We start from the raw sequence: 23,007 nt of genomic DNA on the forward strand, positions 1-23,007 counted from the left end.
CTTCCTTCCTTCCTTCCTTCCTTCCTTCCTTCCCCTTCCCTTTATCCTTCCTACTCTTTCCTCCCTTCTTCCTTTCCTTTGCTCCTTTGTTTCTCCATGCATTTGTTCTTTCCTTTCTTTTCCTTCTTTCTTTCCCTCCTTCCTTCCAGCTCACCACCCTCTGTCTTCAAGAGATGGGTTACTAGGGGTTGGAACAGGGCCTGACATTTACTAGGCTATCTGCCACTGAACTACATCTTTGACTGCATTTTGTCTTGTAACCAGCAAAGTGTAGTAAAATTACAAATTACAACTGATTATTAAGCCATTGTAATAGTTAGGTTGGGGAGAAGTGAAGCACCAGGGTCTCTTATGAGGAGACTGAAAGGGGTGAGGGTAGGCAATCTGATGAGGGATGAGGCTACATCCTAGGCATTCCCCTGGGGCGTCTCATTGCTGCAGACACTGAATGAACAGTATACCTGCTCATGGTCCTGAGTTATGGGTCGAGCCTAAGAACTATGAAACACTGATCCAGGGAAAACTGATTGTCATTTGCCCTGTTTGGAGAAGGTCAACAAAAATGGATCCGGTGTCAAGACAGCTCCCATTGCTCAGACACCAGCAGTAGGGAAAGGAGGGGGGACCTAAAGAAGGCTTTGCTGGTCTGCTCAGCTGTCTTGTAGCATGGGGTTCGTCTTCCAGGCTTATGGGTTCTCTCTCTGGTCCCCCTTGATTGATTTGACTTCACAGATCCCAGATAGCCTTAACTTTGTAAATGTATATAATTAGTTATCTCTTCTCTTCCTACATCTAATTTGGGGGTTGTACATTGTTTTCATTTTTTTAAAAAAAAATCTAGAAACGCCTACTGAGCTCTGTTGAGAAAAGAAAAGACTCTGACTCCTTTGGGCCAGAGGAGAGGGAGACACGGATTGGGATTCTAGGGAAGAGTGAGGAGAGCAAGGGCCACACGGAGTGGAGCCCATGGGACAAGAAAAGACAAGCGAGAAAGTGCCAGCAGTGAAGTGTGCTTGCCCACCGTCAGGTGGCTCTCCCTCATCCCTGCCCTTGGATAATTTTATATTTGGAGTGATTAAGTCTAATGTGGATATTTTCAGTGGCTGCAGATGTCCCTGGTCTGTTATGAGAAGGAAATGGCAATGGAGGCTCTAGCTGCTCTCCCGTCCTCTTCTCGAGGCCCGGTGAACATTTAACACCCATAGCTGGAGGATGCTTTAAAAATAAGCAAATTCAGGCAAACCCAATCTATCACCCTCTCCTGTATTTCTAAAGGGCTTATTTGTTTTAAAAATACAGTTAACTTTTATCTCAGCCTTGCTTCAAAAGGACCATGAATCATAAATGAGACAAGTATTCCAACCTCCAGGAAAAAAAATAAAATTAAAGTGGTTGAGCTACCAAAGATCCAACACCCTCAAACTCCATCCTCCTGGATGCTGGCAGTTCTCTCCTTTGTTAAACTTGGGTGTTTGAATGGGGATTTTATTTTATATTTGTTGATGTGTCAAGCTACATGAACTCTGTTATTCAGATGACTAACGGTGTACTAAAGGTGATGTTCTGAAGTTAACTGAAGGAGGCCTGTGGTGATGTTAGGCTATGATTTCTCTTTGTATTCAGTTGCTTACTTCCATCGAGCATAGGTTTTCTGGAGTCATGTTAATTTCTATAGCCAGTGACTCTGATGCATCACATATGCTTTTCTTTAAAAAAAAATGTAAACTGACTTAACACAGTACCTGAAGATTGTAATAACCTTTGTATATTCTAGTATTTGCCTTTAAGAGCAAATAGCAATATCTAAATGTCTCATTTTTAACACTAAAATGTAAAATACAGCTCTAAAATGTAAAAAAGTCTGTCTCTGTCTCTCTGACTCTCTGTCTCTCTGACTCTCTGTCTCTCTGTCTCTGTCTCTGTCTCTGTCTCTCTCTCTGTCTCTCTGTCTCTCTCTGTCTCTCTGTCTGTCTGTCTCTCTCTCTCTCTCTGTCTGTCTGTCTCTGTCTCTCTCGCTCTGTAATGATGTTAAGGAAGTGACTCTTCTTTTAGCTATAGTTGGTCAAATTCATTCCCCCTTGCTCAATTCAGGTTCTTCCCTGGATGGAGAACTGAACCTGGGCTTTGTTTTTGAAGAGAAAAGACAATAAACTTCCTGGAAGGTTTAGGAGTCTATGGTGCCTTCCCCTCTGCTCAGGCAGCGGGAAAGCAGACTCTCCTTCAGTCCTGTCTGAAGTGAAGCAATATTTTCTTATCTTTTCTTCCTCTTTGTACACTTTTCAGATGCTTTTCAGACATTCATCTTTATCTCAGTACCAAGAGATATGCAGACAATTCTGAATACATAAAACACCTTGACCTCTCTAAGGTCTCACATTTATTTAGCAGCAAAGAGGAAACCGGACTCCAGAGCCCAAGAGTCCAAAGCTTTCCTGCCAGTTTCTATATTAAATACCTCCCCCCTTTTCGGTCTTAGTTTCCCCTCACCAGAGTTGTAGAGGTTTCTGCTTTTATGACTCTTGGATGTCAAGTATATCACAGTGCTGGCACATAGATGCTGCTCAACTTTGATTGGCCACATTATTATAGTGATGCGAGAGTTACATTGTTGGATGGAGTAGGAGGAGTCCTGGACCGAGAGGTTGTATATTAAGAGCACTCTTTGAAGCCAATGTTGTTTTGCTACTTCGTATCTTCTGTGTTGTACTTGAATTTCTTGCCCATCCCTTCTGGTCCCAGTTGGCCATTCTAAGGACAATCTGGTCATCTTGTACAAAGGGGATAGATTATTCTCTGTAGTTATACAGAATTAAGCCTCTCTAGTTTAAAGAGAAGTTGGCCCATAGACTGCATCTGAGAAACGTGCTGTGATTCTAGAAAAACCGGGTCCCATTCTGATAGCTGCTTCCTCTTCTTTCCTTTCTTCCTGAAGATAAAACTCAGCCCCTCCAGGGAGCAGCCACCATGGTCTCTGCAAACTGATGATGGAAGAAAGGGGAGCCAGAAGACACTGTGCTCTGGATTCCCTGGACGATGGATGGAGGACAGCCTGTTCCTTCACCCCTGGTCCCCCTTGGGAACGGATCAGATGATAGCATGTCTCTGGAACAGAAAACAACATTCGTCTTTGTGATTCTGTTGTTCATCTTTTTGGGCATCCTTATCGTCAGGTGCTTCCGGATTCTTCTAGACCCATATCGGAGCATGCCAACTTCAACCTGGGCTGACGGGCTTGAAGGTCTGGAGAAAGGGCAGTTTGACCATGCCCTTGCTTAGTGGGGACACAGTAGGCTGCCCTCCCAAGGAGGCAAAGCACTTTATGTCTGAACAAAGCTTCCTCTTTGGTCATGTTCTTAACAAATCCAACTTTAACCATGACTGGCCCTAGGACAACAACTCCTTATTTCATATACCTGCTATTGTGTTAAAGGTGTCTTATTTAAGGATAATGGAAAGTTTATATTACCAGACCCCAAGTAGGAAGGTGCAAACATTCGTGTCTAATGAATGTTGTTGAAGATATTGTAAAACCAAGTGCACCAACATTTGCGTAGATGTCGCTGTCAAATGAAGCACTCGCTGCTCAGAATGGATAATGAATAATTAGAGAAGATCAGGTATGAGTCTGAGGACCAGTCATATTCTCTCAATTTTTCTTTGTGCTTTGTGCACATTTAGGTCCTGGGCAGAGTGAGGAAGCCTGCGTAGAGACGACATCAAGGGGCTACTTATTTCTTGCAAAGCACTAGGAAGCAGTGGTAGGCTTAGGAAAAATAGTTATTTACCTGGTAACTCTGGATGGGAATGCTATCATTTTCACTACCAGTCCTAATCCAATCTATGTATTCCTATAGCTAACACATCTAAATGCACTGATGTATAATTTGAATCTACTATACTTACATTTCTGATGGAACTTATGGGTTACAAGCACAACTTCATAGTTATGTTTTAAAAGAAAGATGATTGCTTATCAAAAAGACTTTGGCTGTAAGAGGAGTATGCATTTTTATGTGCATAGAGTTACCAAATAAAAAAAAATCTCAAGATGCAGTAATATGTCCTCTTATTTTACTGAGATAAAGTGATAGTAATGGTATGTGGTACTGCATGGGTAACATTTTCCCAAAAGACAAAAGAGAACAGGGGAGGTCATCACATTCCCTCCCCTTTCATGAAAGGAGCCTATGGACTGTCCAGCATAGATGTAGCCTGTTCTAAAGGGGGATGTAGGAAAGGTTCACATGGACTGTTCAGTACAGATGTAGCCTGTTCTATAGGGGGATGTAGGAAAGGTTCATATGGACTGTTCAGTACAGATGTAGNCTGTTCTATAGGGGGATGTAGGAAAGGTTCATATGGACTGTTCAGTACAGATGTAGNCTGTTCTATAGGGGGATGTAGGAAAGGTTCATATGGACTGTTCAGTACAGATGTAGNCTGTTCTATAGGGGGATGTAGGAAAGGTTCATATGGACTGTTCAGTACAGATGTAGNCTGTTCTATAGGGGGATGTAGGAAAGGTTCATATGGACTGTTCAGTACAGATGTAGCCTGTTCTATAGGGGGATGTAGGAAAAAGGAAGGAGGGGCAGGGGTACAAGGGAAGGGGATGAATACTCTCAATATGCAAGCATGAAGATGTCACAACGCTGGAGAGAGAGTTAAGTGGAAGACGTCTGTGACCCATGGTTGAAATGCCATCTCAGAATCATCTGTGGAGCTTAATATATATTCTGATTTCCATTATAAATGTCCCATAAGACCATGATAAGAATCTGTCAAATGATATGGAAGAATATACAAAGAAATAGCAGTCTCAGGTACATGGTAAGTGTGAGGCCAGCCTGGACTCCATGATACCCTCTCCTAAAAAAATTAAATGAAAGGTAACTCTCAGAATCCCACCGGAGACTCTCCTAGCTCCTCAGTTTCTCCTCGGAGTATACTGCGGTCTTCCATCCTCAGGCTTGGTTCTATAGATGCGAGTTGAGGAGCAACGATCCAGGAGATAAAACATGGGTAATGATGGCTGTGATCTGAACCCATCAGTGAAGACAACGTCCCAAGAGACAATTGCTCCCATGTAGTAATTCATATCTGAGCTCGTGGTACAAAGCCTTATGCAGTATGTTATTATCATGACAGAATCTAGAACCTGACCTTTGAGGACAGAGGTGTCATTGATGTATCCAAGGGGAGGAGAGCAGGCTGTGGAATAAGGAGATGATGGTGTGAGTGTGAATGTTTGGGATGGGGTAGCCTGGCTGGAGTAGACAGTGGAGAGAGGTTGCTGTCCCCATGAAGGACAGAGGTGGGGCTGGGCGGCACCCTGGTGATAGTGGGAGTCACTGTAGATCCATGAGAAGGAAATGATGCAAAGAACCTTGGTAGTAGTTCCAGCTTCTGCCCCCTTCCTTGGGGCAACCTCAAATTCAGTTTCTATAAGGGAATGAGAGAGGAATATCCATCCATCCTCTTTGATGTCTTTGAGCCCAGACATTGGCTGTAAGCTCACTGGGGCTCCCCAGGCCTGTCCAAGCCGTTCTCCTTTTCTTCTTCACACTATTTTCCCAGATTATAACTTTTTATTCTCCTCCCTTCACTGTCTCCCCACCTCTATCCTCTGTTCAGAGCAAGAATACCATAACAAGTGATAAAAAGAAAGCTTTGGGCTCTTCAGAGTAAATCGATCCCCTCTGAGACATGCTCACTCATAATTACTCTTGGCTCCTTGGGGTGAGAAGCACATTTTCAAAATGTCAGGTAAGCCCTCCCTCTCCTGCCTTTCTCCTTGCAGGAGTGTGTGTGGGGAAGCACTGCCTATCTTACGAGATATTTGTAATGAGTTCAGCTGACCTTTAACACGTAGATCTGCATCTCTGGATGGGAAAAAAAAATCTTTACCAAGGTCACTCACTCTAGATCTGCTTTTTTGATTCAGAAAAACATAGTGATATCATTTGTAGTCTGAGCTCTAAATTACAAGTCCCTGGTTTATGTCCTTCAAGACACCCCCAAGTTTTTACATCAACATCCCTTATTGCAAGAAACCTCTTAAAGTATAAACAGGCACAAAACATTTCAAGCTGAGGTGTGGAGGAGATGAATTCAACTCCTTGTTGTTAGATTTATAAGCATGAGCAATTCTGTTTTCCAGGGTTAAAGTGGAGGTCAGATATACAATTTCAGGGGGCAGATTCCAGATCCTACAGATACTTAAATATGTAGAAAAAACATAAATCTATTCAAGTTCCTTTTTTATTGTCCTCGATGCACAGTGTGATAAGCAAATGCTTTCAGACTATATGTACATTGATGCATTTGCTATGCTGAAAAAAAAATTCACCAAACAAAAATTAAAACATGAGCTTTGCAGTTTCAAGATGTCCATTTTCAGAATTGGCATGTAAAAAAATATAGAAACCTGAATCCTTTTTGAGAAGAGCTCTAAGCCCCAAAGCACTGGGTAAAGTCTGAGGTGGATGTCTTATTTATTGATTTATAATGAAGGTTTCCAGAAATGGTGCTCAAAGCACTGAGCACACACAATCCAGGGTCAAACTGGCCTGTGCCTGAAGGGGGTTATCAGCCTGAAACAAAAAATAATCCCCTAAGCTTCATCTGAACATCTTGTTTCTGAGAAAAGAGAAATGACATTTCCAGGCAAAGTCCACTCTACAGACAGCCGTCCTTCCTCTCCTACAGTTGGCTTTGACTGGAAGAATCAGGACCCAAATAGTCTGAGTCCCGTTCCAGGGAGCTTTTTACTGTTGTTGGCATGTTTGCTTTAGTATTAGAGTGCTCTGCTGGATTTATTGTCGTGGAGAAAGGTGTTCCTGCTTCCTGATTCAAATGGATACTCATGCCACATCCTAAAGGCCCACAAAGTCCTCTGAGATCCCCTCACAGGCTTTCACAGTATACAGACTGATGGTTCTCTAAACACTGCCTAGAGAAAGAGGGCCCTCATTTAGAGCATTTTCAAGGGCAATACCCCTTCTCTCCCAAGCCCTATTGTCAACCCCAGGGTGCCCAGCTTATTCCTGTTTTGAGGGAAGCAAATTTTCAAGGGTTCTTGGCAGATTCCAGAACCACAAAGAAAGGTGGCTGTTGCCCATGCTGGGTGTCTCACTTTACACACAAACAGTCAGAGGAATGGGTCATATGGCAGGACTGTAAGCATAGGACATAAAATGCATTCTTATCTCCTGTGTCTCTTCTTTCAGTTTTGCTCACACATCTGATTCGGTCAGTCTTCATCTCTTAGTATCACATCATTTTGTCTCTGTGTCATCCAGGGCAAGCCAAACAAAGGGACCAGCTAATAAATCCAGGCCTGGAGATATCCATTTGCTGACTGACCCAAAGGTTACAATTTTAGTCTCTTTCTGCAGCACGGAAACACTTGTTTTGGAAAAAAAAAAAAAAAAAAAAGAAGTCCCTGTGCTGATGGATTATTTTTAAATATCCTGAAGTCTCGGCTTATATGTCAGAATTGTTTCCGGTAAGATTGCAAGAGATCTTTTAGCAAAGATTTGTTCTCGAAATACAGGCTCATCAATCCAGGGAAAGGCTTCAAGCTTCCTTTAATCTAACCAGACTTCTGAGCTGTTTTTCTTAGCTGAAGGGGCACTGCAGACAAGGAAGCCTCCAATGGTGTTCACAGCGACTGGATACTGCCCTGTCCTTGGGTCATCAAAGGGAAACCTGTGTGCTCTGGAGACCCAGAGACTCAGAAGACTTGCCATTCGAGAAGTAGCTGGCGTCTGAAGGCAGAGTTTATCCTTTTTCTGTTTTGCCTTTCTTCTTTGCTACAGCGCTCCCTCCCCTGCCATCTCAGCTGAAGTTTGCTCTCAGCCGTGGAGTGGCTAGAGATCAACTACAGTTTGAAAATATTAAATGGAAAATTCCAGGAATAAACTGAGAGATAACATTCACATCATTTTTAAAAAGTCACACGTTGTTATAGTTATTCTGTCGTTGTTGAGCCTTTAATGGAAGGCTTTATCGCAAACATAGAAACAGAGGGAAAACTTCAGTAGATGGAGGATTCAGGACTATCTGGGGTCTTACGCTTCCACTGGGAAGGGGGGATCCTTCTTCAACATGGAGAGTACAAGGGTACTTTGTTCTCTTCTCCCCTCTGCTAATTCCAGTGCAGGAAGAAGCCTGTGGAACTATTCGCTTTCTCTGTTATGTGCATTGCTTTCCTTAATGACTGGTGACAAAGGGCATCCATTGCATTCTCTCTCGCTCTGCTTTGTATGAAGAGCATCCTCATCAGCTGGCATGCTTCTCCCTGCAATTTTCATCACTGGATCTTGTTTTGCACCTGGAATGACTGACTGATGGCGATTCCTATTATGCTTTCACATGACTGCTCCGAAGATTGTAGTTACTACTTGAAAGTCACTCTCCATGGGCCTCTCCTGTTTCTTAATGTTTTTCCAGCAAAGGGCAAGGTGCTTTTCTTTGTGAAGAGGTCTGTGTTGAGATGGTATCTGATCCTCCTAGGAAAATGACTGAGCCCATTATAAAAGACTGGTGTTTCCCAACATTAAGATTCCTCTCTAATCAAGCAACCCACTGTGTGTGTGTGTGTGTGTGTGTGTGTGTGTGTGTGTGCTTAGCTCCAACCAACCTGGAGTTGTCCTGTGGAAACTAGGTAAGAGACAGCAAGATACTGCCATTGTGTGTCCTTTGTGTCTGACCCAGGAGTTACATGTCAGCATCCGTGAGCGGGTCAGACTGACTGAAGAGTGTGCAGTTGCTGAGAGTTCGTTTCTCAGAACAAAACATCTATTTCCTTCAATTGTGTCTTGTACTGTCAAATGTTTTGAAGCCATCTCTTCTTTTTTTAGCAAATTTTGTCTACTCCTCAGATTCACAGGGACTCCAGTATCTAGGAAGGAAAAGAAAGGCCCATATGTAATGAACTAGACAGGTGTTTAAAATTTTATATTATATTTTATTTTTCTGATTGGAGAAGTGATGCTTCACCTGGCATCTATCTAACAAGCCTATGGAAAAAACTCCACAGTCAAGATATTCCAGGAAAGGACAATTTATACAAAAGTGGTTGTTGAAACTGGTGTCCACTCTTCTTGCGGTTCTGTTTGGATCCTTTGAGTTTGAAGTCTTTATGTAATTGTCACTGGTCAGTTGAATTAAGTCTACTTCTCAGTGAAGTGAAAAATTTTTTATCAGACCCGTCTGCTCCTTGACAGTTTCATGCGCAGGAGAACTATAGCAGAGTGTGCCTGCGCATCCTTATACCCCTCCCACTGCTGCGTTTCTTATGTTGTTGTTCTGAAAACCACTTGTGTGGTTGACCAAGATAAAAGGGTCTTTTGGGCAGTCACATACTGACTGAGTTCCTTAGGATGCCCATAAACCCTTAACCGTTTTCTCCCTGAGGTAGAAATTGACCACTCCCCTTCGCCCTATTCAGTACCAGATCCTATCCAATGGCTCTACACCATTGCCATGTAGAGTCCTGTGTCCCAGGCCAAGAAATGGAAATTCTTCTTCCTAGGTTCTTCTAAATTCCTCTTCCTATATCCTCCTTGCTCTATCATCTGGAACTCCTCATAACCTGACTTAGCCTGGTATATTCATTTGTTGTGTCCTTATCTGTGAATCTTCTCCAGGTTTGGCTCAGCAAGCCATATATATTGGTATGTATACTGACTGCACATACCTACACCACACACACACACACACACACACACACACACAGAGAGAGAGAGAGAGAGAGAGAGAGAGAGAGACACTAAATAACCTAAACCTAGTATCAGCAGCACCTCCCCCTACAGTGAGTCATAAGGATTACATGGGATGAAGCTAGCACCTAACAAGCTTTCAGTAAATGTTGACTCAGTAAGTGCTGTGACGGAGAAGGTGCTCCTCAACATCCCTGCCCCACGGAAACACCGGAAACAAGTGTTTTTCACGTTCAGAAGGTAACTGGGAAACAGTGAAGATTATCCTTTAAGCTCTGTGTCTAAAATAAAATCTTCGTCTTTGGAGCGCATACAAACCTCTCTCTAGGCATTGAAAGACACGGCTTCTCGTTTTCATCCCCCGAAGTCATCTCTCAACATACTGTCTTTTCTCTTTTCACGGGCCAACTTTTAAAGCAATTAGGAGCAGATAGGATTCACCGAGGCTTCTTGCTTCTTTGCTGATGACCTTGGTGATGTCAATTAAATCCATCCATTTTCCCCCCACAAAAAAATGTTAATAATAAATGGGACTTTTCAGCCTATGAATCAATGACCTTTCGAGTGCTTAAAGCCCTTCAAAAGTATTAAATGACAAAATATGAATAGTTGAAAGTACTAAACTTCTGTCTGTTGTTCCCAAAGAGTCAAACTAATTGCACCTTTTATTGTTAAAAGGAGACAGCCTGCAAGCCACAAATGCTGCCTCTGTGGTCCCCTCCTTGCACGGCAACCCTGCAGGCCTTATGGCGACTGTTCCTAGCGGCCTAATCCTTGCCCTTTACAGACTCTAGCTCTGGGATAAGTAGAGGCGGTTGCTGCTATTTTTAGTGAAAATCTGTTTTAAATGGGGGAAAACATTCATCTTGAGATTACCCTCCTCAAAGAGTTCCAAGGCTGAGCCTTCCTGGAGGTCACGTTGCTCTTCTGAGTGATCTGTAACTGGAGTCTCAGAGAATTCCTAGCCAGTGAGGCCAGGGCTGGAGCTATGTGTTTATTTAAACCCCTCACCATGGGGCAAGCTTCGAGAATGACATGTCCTCTAACTCTTGAGAAGGAATCTTTGGCAATGAATCCCGTTGACTCTCTGGAATCAGGTAGCCCGGCTTGGTACACTGGACAGATTTCTACCGTGTCAGGTTACTGCCCAACAGCTTTTAGTGGTAAGGTTTTGGTGCAGAAAGCATCTCTGGGGAGGTGCCTGCAATGGCAGCATCCCCTGAGGTGTCACTTGAGTTTTAACAGGGTAGGTAGCCTGTGGGCAGCTACTTTTCTTCAGCATTAGCTTTTCGTTGTTATGACGAAGAACCCTGAGACAATCAATTTATAAGAAGAACAAGATATATTTTGTTTCATAATTCTGGAGGTTTTTAGTCAGTGGTGTTTTGGCTATGTTCCTCCAGGGATGTAAGTACAGAACAGAGAGGGTGGGTGCCTGGGACAAAAGAGGCTCCAGAAAGCAAGGACAGAGACAGGAAGAGTCCAGAGTGTGCCCCCTGATAGCCAACCTCTTCCATGTAGGACCCACCTCTTCTCAATGGCTTCACAGAACCTTTAAGATGCAAAGCATGCCACCCTCCTGGCAGTATGTATCAGCAGGATACATACTTTTGGCTGCAGCAAATGCATGCTGATTGTCCTGGAGTCTGTATCACTGGGCCATTCCCCAGTTTTGCCTGCTTTTTTTTTTTTTTTTTTTTTTTTTTTCTTTTTATTTGTTTTTTTTGCTACCTTTTAACAGATAGATATTTCCTTCTGGTGAGGGCACATTTATTTAGTTTTCTTTTGCTTCTTCACTTAGCCCTTCATTGGCATGCAGAACGATTGCCTGATGAACATCAGGCACCGTAANTTTTTTTTTTTTTTTTTTTTTTTTTTTTTTTTTTTTTGGTACCATTTAACAGATAGATATTTCCATATGGTGAGGGCACATTTATTTAGTTTTCTTTTGCTTCTTCACTTAGCCCTTCATTGGCATGCAGAACGATTGCCTGATGAACATCAGGCACCGTAATGGGCCTTGTAAACACTACCAAGATGGCTAACACACCCACTCGTTGCTCTCAGAGAGCTTGCATTTAAGCTGGAGGCAAAAGAGGTTCAAATGCCAACTATTTGCTACTAATAACTTTTGAAGACGTGAACATCTCAATTCCTCTCCCCCCCCCCCAAATGCTTTCAGGTTTGCCTCGGGTTTCAATTTCCCCTCTAGAAACAGTAGTTTTCGCTGGTCTAGTTTTATTATAAGTATAAAGCCAAATGAATGTGATTGAAATGTGTCAACATTTTGATGAAGGAATCCAGTGTCTAGAGCTATTCAAAGTTTCATTTCAGACAATACTTTTAAGATGAATTTAAAGAAGATCTATCTATGCATTTAGGTCAAATTAAAAAGCATATTTTTTAGGAAAAATAAATTAAAGAAGTGACATGGTGAAAGGAACATTGTCCTGGTGACTCAGAACCCCTCTTCCCTGAGTAGGAGCTGGGCTGAGACATCTAGAGATTAATAGCCACGGGAACACTACACCGCCTGGACCCATGCTTATGTTGGGGACAGGACCTATTTATAACCAATGTTCATGTCCTTCTATTTCCAAGCTAGCAGAATGTGTCAAATATTTAAGAGTTATGTTTTGCACAGCATAAATGAACTGACTCTCATTAGATGTCTTACTATCTACTTATCCTTAAGCCTACAAACTCTGGCTATGGTAAACATCCAGGTCATAAGCCTTATGGAAGAAAATGGGAGGCTCATTGCCATCATTTTAAAATCTTTTTTTTTTTTTTAATTAAAAGATTTGGGCAATAGAGGAATGTTTGGGTATATGGGAGAGAGAGAGAGAGAAACACAGTGGAGGACAGCAGGTGTCCCGCTCTCTCAAATCTCTGTAAGACTTCCTTGAGATGGCTCTGTTACTGTACACATGACTAGACTGGCACTTGGCAAGCCCCAGCCATCTCCTGCTGCTACCACCCACAGTGCTGGAGTTACAAGTGTGTTTGTTTATGCCCAGGTTTTACCTGGTGCTAGGGTATGAGCTTAGGGCCCTGTACTTGATCAGCAGACACTCTTAGCCCAGCGTCCTATCTGAAGACTCCCTTAACTGTCCTTTCCTTTCTTCTCAACCCCCCTTTCTCATGTTAAAAATTACTAGTGGCTCTCTGTAGAGGAATTTTCTTTGGATTATTTTTCCTTTCCTTCAGACTAAATTTTACTTTTTAATCCTCCTTTGGTACATATATAAATATACTTAAAATGGAAAATTTTTTGTCCCCTTTGACATAATCCCATAAATGAGAGATACGTGAAGTTTTGGCTTTTAAGAGTCACACCCTCTGCTTTTCTTCTTTGCCAATTTGAAATGGAATTTAGTATAATAAACATTTACTTAATAAGCAAACCCAAACAGAAGAATTCGAGTGGAGGGATTGGTTTACATTTAAACATTCACCAACAAAGACTAGCCGGCTCTTTTTCAGTTTAACTGGCTAGCTCTTCATGGCTCGAAGCCTCTGGAAGCTCTACTGTAAGGGTGCTCATATTTTACAGAGTCCCATGGGGTCGCAAACTCAATCGTTTAAGTACAAGTTGATTGACCTCTACTATGATTAAACAAGTCTGGGTTCTTCCAGGGATGCCTTAAGGAGGAGAGGCGAAATTAGTTTTTAAAATCAATCCTGGTGCCCACACAGAGGCTTTGTGGCGGCTTTCAGAATGCATCGTGGATGGTGGTACTTTCTAATGCTTCCAGCCAGCTGCCTTCTCATACTGCAGATTTAATGACAAAGTGTCCAGGTTGCTGCTGCCACCTCTCCAACTGGGGCAACAGGGTTTGAAGAAACAGACATGCATGCAGAGAAGCTTAACTTGGGTGGGTAGAGGTTTTGATAGAAACCCTCCAGCAGCCAGGAAACTCAGCATCTGATGGGTCAGCTAACTGCCGTACGAGGTCTCTGCCGGGGAGCAGATTCAGAGTACAGTCATCGAGGAGGAGAAAGAAGCTAAGAGTGATGCTTAGTATATATTGCTTTTACCTGAAGGCCAGCTGCAACATCTGCTCTGATCCAGGGGAAACCTGAGACTTCCAAGTCCGGGGATTATAGACAATGTGTGCCAACATACTCAGCTAAGAAATGAAATTTCCAGGTTCACTCTTTTAAGTGTTTGTGCACGCACATCTCCCCCCAAACCCTCACATCCACACCAGTACATGTGCACTCCCTTACCCCCCCCCAAATACCCACATACATGCATGTACATGCATACACACACGAACAGGAAAAAGACTTTTCCACCTAACAGAGCTTCATCTTGCTTTGCATTTTTTATTAGCCTTAAAGAATTATGGGTAATGTGTGAAGGATAAAATAACCAGGGGCTATAAAAATTTAGACTTTATTTCATAAGCAGAGAGAAGTAATTTATTTTATCTTTGAGCAGCTGGTAGCCTGATTTGAAACTTTTTTTTTTTTTTCAGTACCAAGGATCAAGTCCAGGCCCTGTTGCAAGCCAAGCAATCACTTTGCTACTAAGATACATCTGAACTTTCCCAAAAGTATTTATCTTTTTTCAATTTAAAACTTCCAAATGATAAGCAAACGATTCCATCCATTTGACTTAAAGATTCATGGACTATATATATATCTGGCAGGCAGTTGTTAAGGGAGAGTTAAATTTAGCCTGAAAAAAGAGAACTGAGAATTACGATGCAAACCTGGGTCTCAGCTCTCCAGCAGTCAAGGTTTAGTGGAAATATTTAGTTAGCTCAAGAGAATGGAGCAGAGAAAGCCACACATAACAGTGGACCCTTAGAGCAAAAAGCTGAGTAACATTCCTTGATGCACTAAATGATCAACCACTGAGCTGTTACCAACTCAGGATTCACTAGCTACAAAAGGAAAGAGCGAAATAGAAGAAAAACATGGAAATGAATGGTTAGTTCACAGGAGCCAAGGAGCAGCATAAGCCTCAAAGACTGTCACTAGATGGGTGGACAAAGTATGGTACATATACTCAGTAGAATACTATTCATCTATGAAGAATGAAATTATGTTGACCGTGGGACAATGTGTGGAACTAGAGATTATCGTGCTAAGCAAAATAAACCAGATTCAGAAATACAAGTGTTGCTTGCCTCGTCTTATGTGAAGAATGCAGATTTAAAAGTTAAAAAGAACAACAGACAAACTGATTTAAGGAAGAGTTCCAAAAAGAGAAGAGAGAGGTCGATGGAGGGGGGAATACATGTTTGTAAAATATGTGCGTAAAGTGTCATAATGAATCCAATTATATTGTTCAATTAATAGGAAAACCAGAAATGGGTGGTTGGATGGTTCAAGTTTAAGTTTCATTTTGCTGTTAAATTGATAAGTCTAGAGAATGGCTTCCTACCCTTAAGTCTTCAGATGTAACTATATGAGTACAGCAGGTGAAGTTCGTACATGCCTCTTGTTGGTTCTTGTATGTCAGATACATGCTAAATAATCTACGCAAAATATACTTCAGGGATTACATCAACATAGGGCATTACATTATGACATAGGTATGAGACTGTTTGTGGCAGAAGTCAACTCCAAAAAAAATTGGTTATTTTGTTTATTTACATTTGAAATGCTATTCCCCTTCCCTGTTTACCCTCTGAAGTCCCCCACTCCACCCCCTCCTGCCTCCACCCATCCACCCACTCCTGTCCCACTACCCTATTTTTCCCCTATGCTAGGGCATCAAGCCTTCACAGGACCCAGGGCTCCCCCCCCCCCATTAATGCCAGACAAGGCCATCCTCTGCTACATAGGCAGCAGGAGCCATGGGTCCCTCCATGTGTATTCTTTAGTTGGTGGTTTAGTCTCTGGGAGTTCTGAGGGGTCTGGTTGGTTGATACTGCTGTTCTTCCTCTGGGGTTGCAAACCCCTGTCAGATTCTTAAGCCTCTCAGATGAACAAATGCATTTCTTCACAAAGAACTTGTTCCTGCAAGTGTTCCCTTAGAAAGAGGAATTTCTACTAACATATTTAGAGTTAAAAGTCCATATTGCATTGCTTACACTCTGCTCTACGTGATCATTTCATTTCAGCACAGCAAACTGGTTTGGTTACGTCATCCTGGCATCAAAGCCTGGACAGGAATCACGGGGTAATGGTGCACTGTGTTCAGAAAGATTATTCTTATTTTCACCCCTTAGCCTGGTTTTGGTTTTTGTACTTTTACCCCAAATTTCAAATATTTAGGCAGATATTTCACCATTCATAGATCAATAAATTTATGGCTACATTAATATACAAATTCATACACTGTATATAATTGTATACATGTAGGCTTACTGTATATGTTTTCTCAGTATAAGCTGCATTTCTGCCAGCTTAACAACACACTGTTTTGCACTGTTAGGCAGATTAACCACAGAACACTGGTTAAGATTTTAGGGTGAAGGGGCTGGTGAGATGGCTCGGCGGGTAAGAGCACCGACTGCTCTTCCAAAGGTCCAGAGTTCGGATCCCAGCAACCATATGGTGGCTCACAACCATCTGTGACGAGATCTGATGCCTTCTTCTGGAGTGTCTGAACTAAGCTACAATGTACTTACATATAATAAATAAATAAATCTTTAAAAAAAATATTTTAGGGTGAAAGTTCCGACAATCAACTTGACCTGGTGAACCTCATCTAGAGTTTTTGTCACGATCTAAAAAAAACTGTCTAGGATTTGGGAAGGATATTATTTTAGGATTTGGGCATAGACTAACCTTAATGACCTTTGCTCTGTGCTCACAATAAACCTTGTTCTTTTAAGTCCAGGCCTCTCTTCCCAGTTATCCCAAACAGATCACTTATCTTCCAGAGGCTGATCTTAAAATGACTTTGGTCTCTTTAAAACAGTGTGAGCCAACTCTCTGTGCAAGATGCCAACTTGGGCATCTATGCTATGATTTTTATCCAGAGGAAAATAGTCATCATCTTTAATCTGATTTCTGTATACCAGATACTGGGTATGATGCGCCCTAGTCTGATCCATTTAATTATCACAGCAATCTGAGGGGGATGCCACAATTATCCTTGCTTTGTAGATAATAAATCAGAGGAGATCTACTCAAGATCCCATGACTAGAGAACGGAAGATCTGGAATTCAGAAGCAGTGTGGCATCAACCACTATGCTGTGGTGTGCTTCATATGAAGAGCGTGGGTGTCTGGGTAGCACAGGAACAGTCTAAGACTCTTAAGCTGCAAATTTAGTGCCGTGTCTTAGTTACTTTTCTACTGTTGTGCTAAAACACCAAGAACCAAGGCGACGTAGCAAAGAAAGTGTTCAGTTGGGCTTACAGTTTCAGGGAGTTAAGAGTCCATCACAGTGGGGCAAGCTGGAAGCAGGCATTAGGTATGCTGGCTGAAGTAGCTGAGACCTCCTATTTTCATGCAATGATTGAAATGTCATAGCCCACTCCCAGTGACAGACCTCCTCCAACAGTGTCACATCTCCCAATTCTTCCTTCCCATTGTCAACAACTGGAAACCAAGTCTTCAAATATATTAGCCTAGGGGTCATTTCCAAGCAGCCCACCACAGTGTAATTTCTGTTCCCATTGCCCTTTAATTTAGCATCCTTGAGAGAAACAGCGAAGGGAGATATGTAACACATAAAGACAACTGAGAGTCCCTGCCCCTGTAGATGGAGGTGACAGGTGGAACCTCCAGAAAGCAATGAAAATGTGTAGTTAAATGCTAAGTCATGTGGTGCGTTAAATAACAGGCCAGAAGGAGAGCAAGGGGAATGCCCGGGGCTAGTTGAGTTGGGAAGATAGGAAGATAGGAAGTGGGGAAGTGAAGATTTTCGAGTTCATGTAGCTAAGATGAGGATGGCACAAATCTCAGAGAGAGGATGAACACCTACTGTGTGACCATTTTGCATCTCAATCCCCCTCACACTGCTTCTTCCTTCTCTCTTATTCTGTCCTCTTTCCGGTTACACACACACACACACACACACACACACACACACACACACACAGAGAGACAGAGAGAGACAGAGAGAGACAGAGAGAGACAGAGAGAGACAGAGACACAGAGAGACAGAGACACAGAGACAGACAGATAGACAGTGTGTCTCACACATTCACACACATACATACCCATTTCTATATCCTACACGTTTGCCCACACACATGCACAGTTTGTGACTACATGCATAGAGATAGTCAGAGATTTACTCCCAGATAGCGTTTATCTTACACCAATATTAAGTTGTTTTGTCTTTGTTTTGTTAGGTTCAAAACTGATTGGCTGCCAGGAATGGATGACTTTTAAATCTACAGTTACTAATCCATGAGGGAACAACAAGGTATTAGCAGTCATAAGACAACGCCCACTGAAATATCCTGAATCTGGACATCAAGAATAGCTTAACACTTATTCCAGGGAGGCATATTGCTTTTATTAGAGAAAGGAATCCTACATTGTAAAGTTGGTTATCTTTTGACCAATGCTACCTTACTAACCCTTGCTTGTCCATACTTTTGGTTTATCATTGCTGTGGGAAGCAGAGAGGAAGTTGTTCTGTAATATTGCTCCTTTGGATTTGGCAATAAAAAAATCTAAGAAAAATATAAAGTGTCCCTTTAGTGTCCTGAGTTAGTGATTGAAAGGAAATTTCCAGTTTTAGAAGCTGAAGGTGTAGCTGTGAATCAGGAGTGCTGTTATGAGCAAAACCAGGTTTCTTAAGCCTCGTTCTAGAGCTCACACATAAAACATCACTGTTCTCTGCAGTTTCAGGTGTGTGTGTGTGTGTGTGTGTGTGTGTGTGTATGTGTGTGTGTGTGTGTGTGTGTGTGTGTGTAAAACATTCCTGGTTTAAAAAAATCATTTGAGTCATTGTGAGTTGGATTAACTTATCGTGGGGTTTTGTAACTTGTAGAAGTTGTTTTAATTCACTACAACCTCACTTAGCTGGCCCAGCTCACAAGCTGGGACCAATACTCTTTCTCTAGTGCCAATCGAATACGACACTCTTGGTCTACTAGTGTATTGTTAAAAGTCCTCCATGAGAAATTTGTGGATAAATAGCCACAGATATATTCTGCAGCTATGATAACATAGGCAACATCATATCTGAGGCACCATCGATTTCTCTCAAGGATGCTAAACTTAAGAGCAATGGGGAACTGAAATAACACTGTGGTGGTCTGAATGAGAATGACCTCTCCCCCAAAGGCTAATATATTTGAATACTTGGTCCCAGTTTCTGGAACCGTTTGGAGGAGCCATTAGGAACTGTGACCTTGTTGAAGAAAGTCTGTCACTGGAGGTGGGCTATGAGGTTTCAAAAAACTCATGCAACATTTCCCACTAGTGTTAGACCCAAACAGGAGCTCTCAGCTGCTCTAGCCAGATTGTCTGCTGAGTGCTTCCAAGCTGTTTCAACACAATAGACTCTTGTCTTAAAGATATACTTATTTATTTATGTATATGAGTATGCTGTTGCTGACATGCCAGAAAAGGGCATCAGATCCTATTACAAATGTTTGTGAGCCACCATCTTGCTACTGGGAATTGAATTTAGGACCTATGGAAGAGCAGCCAGTGCTCTTAACTGCTGAGCCATCTCTCCAGCCCCATGACGGACTCTGATACAGTGAAACCTGAGCTAAATATTTATTATCCCCTCCCTTCCTTTACAAATCTCCTAGCACAGGAAGTGTGTATTAATCTGTTTTCTGATGCTGTAATGAACTACCTGCGTCTACATGTTGCAGAAATAAAGCTCACAGTTCTGTGGCATGGTACTGACACCAGCTCTGCCCTGGTGACATGCAGTAGCGAGTATGTGGGAGGTTGAAATCACAAGACAACTCTGGTCCCTTTTGAGAACACATCCCTAGCAACCTGAAGAGTCCTCACTAGACTCTGTCTTGAAGGTTCCATCACTTCTTCACATTGCCACATTCGGACCTAGACTATGACAGGAAATTTACAGAAGGAGGTCACGCATAGACCATATTCAAATCATAATAACTGTGTCATATATGAGTCTACATATGGATATATAAACAAACAGCTTCTTGGAGGACCCTTCCCTTTACAAATACCATCAGACATACTCTTCATTTCTAGAATCACCTTTCCTTGAATATTTAAGAAAAAAAAAGAACAAACAAACAAACAAACCCTTTGTTGTCCTCTATTGTCACATGTTGTTGGAAGCCTGGCACTTTCACCAGTGGCTGCATTGATTCCTGCTGGGGGCTGGGTGTTGGTCGGGGAGGGTGTCCCTTCCATTTGGATGAACTTTGGCTTCTCATTCTTGCTCTATTGAATTCTCAAGTTCTTCTCAGCTTTCACTTCCTATCTGTCAGGCCATTTTTCTGCACTATTTCACTGTGTTTCACGCTGTCCAAACTCTTGCCTCCCTACCAGAGTTTTCTGAAGGACTCGGGGACCTGAAGGAGAGTTACATAAAGTACGCGGCACATTTGATGTCATCTAACCTTCACTGTTGGACAGCTCGCTCTTCAAGGTTACTCGATGGTGCTAAGGCACCAAGGGAGAGTAACACACACACACACACACACACACACACACACACACACACACACACATACACCTGGGGAAGGGTAGAGATAGGTAGAGATGAAAAAGCATTGACCACAAGTTTTTATGTCGGTCTTGATAATGAGTGTTTAAGCTGAAGGGCGGGTACATGAGGCAACTGTATTTTCTACTCTTGTGTATACCCAAAATGCTGTAATAAAATTGTTTTTCTCTTTGATGCATACAGTATATAAATAGTTAATATAGATTACAATATGTTATACTATTAATAACTCTATACATCATAGATATATTTACTTTTAACTCATAGAAGAGGTGAACTGACTAAAATGTGGAGTGCAGAAGTAAATGTTCGATAAAAGCCAAAATTAGGGGAACACTGGAAATATTTTGAGAAGGGATACAATAATGACACATACCTGAGTTATTTTCTGGAGCACAAGAAATTGGACCAAAGCTTAGTGGCCACAAATACCAAGCACTCATTATCCCAGAGTCAGGAGTCCAAAATCCAGGTGAGGTCAGGTGGATTTTTCTGGATCGAGATTTTTCATAACCTGCAATGAAGAGTTGTTGCCTAGGGCTCAAATCATCTCAAGGCTTGATGAGTTGTGTGTCTGCCTCCAAATCCATTTATGTAGTCCTTGGCAGAGACCCTCGGTGGCTATTAACCAAAGACATTGAATACATGTATTTTTTTTTCCCATCATGTGAATTCACAACACGGAAGAGGTTACCTAAGACTCAGTGAGGGAGGGAGGAGCTCAAGAGATAGAAGTCGTGTTCCTCTTGTCACTTAATTTCACGTAAATGTTAGATCTGTCTGTAGTGTGCCAATAAACCCAGCCATTGAAAGAGAAGATTATACGAATTTAAGACCTCCCTCCCCCCCCCCCCCAGAACAGGGACTCATTGCCTGCTGGCCACAATTTGCTCTCTGAGTCCTGGCAATCCACCTCATTCTCACATTCCCAGTGGATGCATGACCTGCCAAAGACCCCCGAAGTTTCATTCCACCCCTGCATTAGCTCCAAGTTCAGAAGCTCAGCATCTGAGTCGGGTGTGGATGCTTAAGCTCAGGTCTGTGTGTGTAGTGTCTCTCAAGATCTGGCCCTGGTAACTCAGGAGCCAGGTTAATTCCTTCTCATGTGTCATTATGTAACGGTGGAATGGACACAGGAAAAGTAACGTACATATTTCTTGTCATACAGTGAGGATGTGAACACTGAGGGAGTGATAAAAAAAATCCACAGTCCTGAAATCTGTTCATAAATGTTGAATATTTCTTAATTATATTTGGAGGCTGATTTCCAGGATTATGGGCTCTGTCTACAGGCTTTAATCAACTGCCTCAGGTTGCTATAATAAAACACCATAAGCTAAGCAATTTACAAAGCAGCCAAATAAATTTATCTTATTACAATTCTGGGGAGGCCTTTTTTTCTGACTTAGGGATGGCTGCCTTCTTTCTTATTAATAGAATATCCTTTATTGACACTTTAGCAATTTCATACATGTAAACAAGTTAATTTTATAGATCTGTTTTAATTTTTTTATTTATTGGTGTCTGGGTGAATGTATGTCATGTGTGTGTAAGAGGGCACGGGGTTCTCTGAACTGGGACCTCAATCATTTGTACACTGTCCATGTGAGTGCCAGAACTGAACTCGGGTCCTCCAGAAGAGCAGCAAGCACCCTTTGCCATGGAGCCACCTCTCCAACCTCCTAAGCAATGTATCATGATAATAGGTAGACCGACTCCCCTTGTCTTCTCACCTTGGACACCCCCCCCCCTTCATGTCCTCTCCACTCAGGGCTTTCTGTTGGGAGGCCAACTCATTAGCTTGACTTCCTGCAGGTCTTTACACAGTAAACATAGCGTGAGTTCATGAGCCATTACTGCCCAGGAGTCAGCGTTCCAGAGACTTCTCCTCATCTTCTTGGCTCTTCCTTTCTTTCTTCCTACAGCCTCTTCTATGTTTCCCAAGCCTTGGGTCAGGACAATTGATGTAATTGTCCCATTTATGGCTGAACAATCACTAGTCATTTGTTTTCAGCAACTTGACTAGTTATGAGTCTGCATTAACCGCTGACCACTGCAGAGAGCAGTTTCCCTGGCCAAGGTTGAGGGCAACACTAATTGATGAGTCTAATTACCGGGTAATTTGGCACCAGTCCATTTAGAAGACAGTAGTAGTAGGTTTCCCCTCAGGGCCTATGATTGCCTAGGGTTTTTTTTTTTTTTGACAAGACTAACAGTACCAGTCATGAATTCTTTCCCATGTAGCAGGCCTCAAAGGCAACCCAAAAGTTGTTGCTTACCCCCATAATTTTGTGCCATGTGACTGGCATATGCGGACCCTAAACTTTGAAAGTTTACATCTCTGTGTTTAATTTGGAGTGTATAGGTCTGTGAAGATGGCTCAGCTGTTAAAAGTGAGGCTCACAACCAAACATAATTTGGAGCATACATAGAACTGAGGAAGCTAGAGCCCATGAGAGGATTAAAAGTTAGTAGAACATAGATGATATGAAAGCAGAGGCAGGGATACTAGGGGGTTGGGTGGGGTGGGGTCAGAGGTTTACACCTAGTATCCTAGCCTTAGCCTGAGATGTAAGGTATGTAACTATTGATCTGGGTGATCTACTAAGGAAGTTTCCAGGCAAAATGTTAAGCTGCCTCCTGGTTTCTTCTTCCCGTTAGGAGTAAATTAAAATGTAAGTTAAGCAATGA

The 23,007-nt window shown here is 42.3% G+C and overlaps 1 protein-coding gene across 3 annotated transcripts in view; it reads left to right on the forward strand.

Moving 5' to 3' along the window:
• The window catches only part of Ctxn3 (cortexin 3), a 10,641-nt gene extending 6,595 nt beyond the window's left edge, over window positions 1-4,046 (forward strand). For all 3 annotated transcript variants that reach the window (XM_029547181.1, XM_029547183.1, XM_029547182.1), the window contains one exon: window positions 2,933-4,046. In XM_029547181.1, coding sequence (XP_029403041.1) covers window positions 3,034-3,276 — 243 coding nt within the window. In that variant the 5' untranslated portion in view covers window positions 2,933-3,033 and the 3' untranslated portion in view covers window positions 3,277-4,046. The remainder of the gene's footprint in view (window positions 1-2,932) is intronic.
• Window positions 4,047-23,007: the final 18,961 nt, after the last annotated feature.

Source organism: Mus pahari, chromosome 15 (genome assembly GCF_900095145.1).
Source record: "Mus pahari chromosome 15, PAHARI_EIJ_v1.1, whole genome shotgun sequence".
In the NCBI taxonomy this organism is placed as follows: Eukaryota; Metazoa; Chordata; class Mammalia; order Rodentia; family Muridae; genus Mus; species Mus pahari.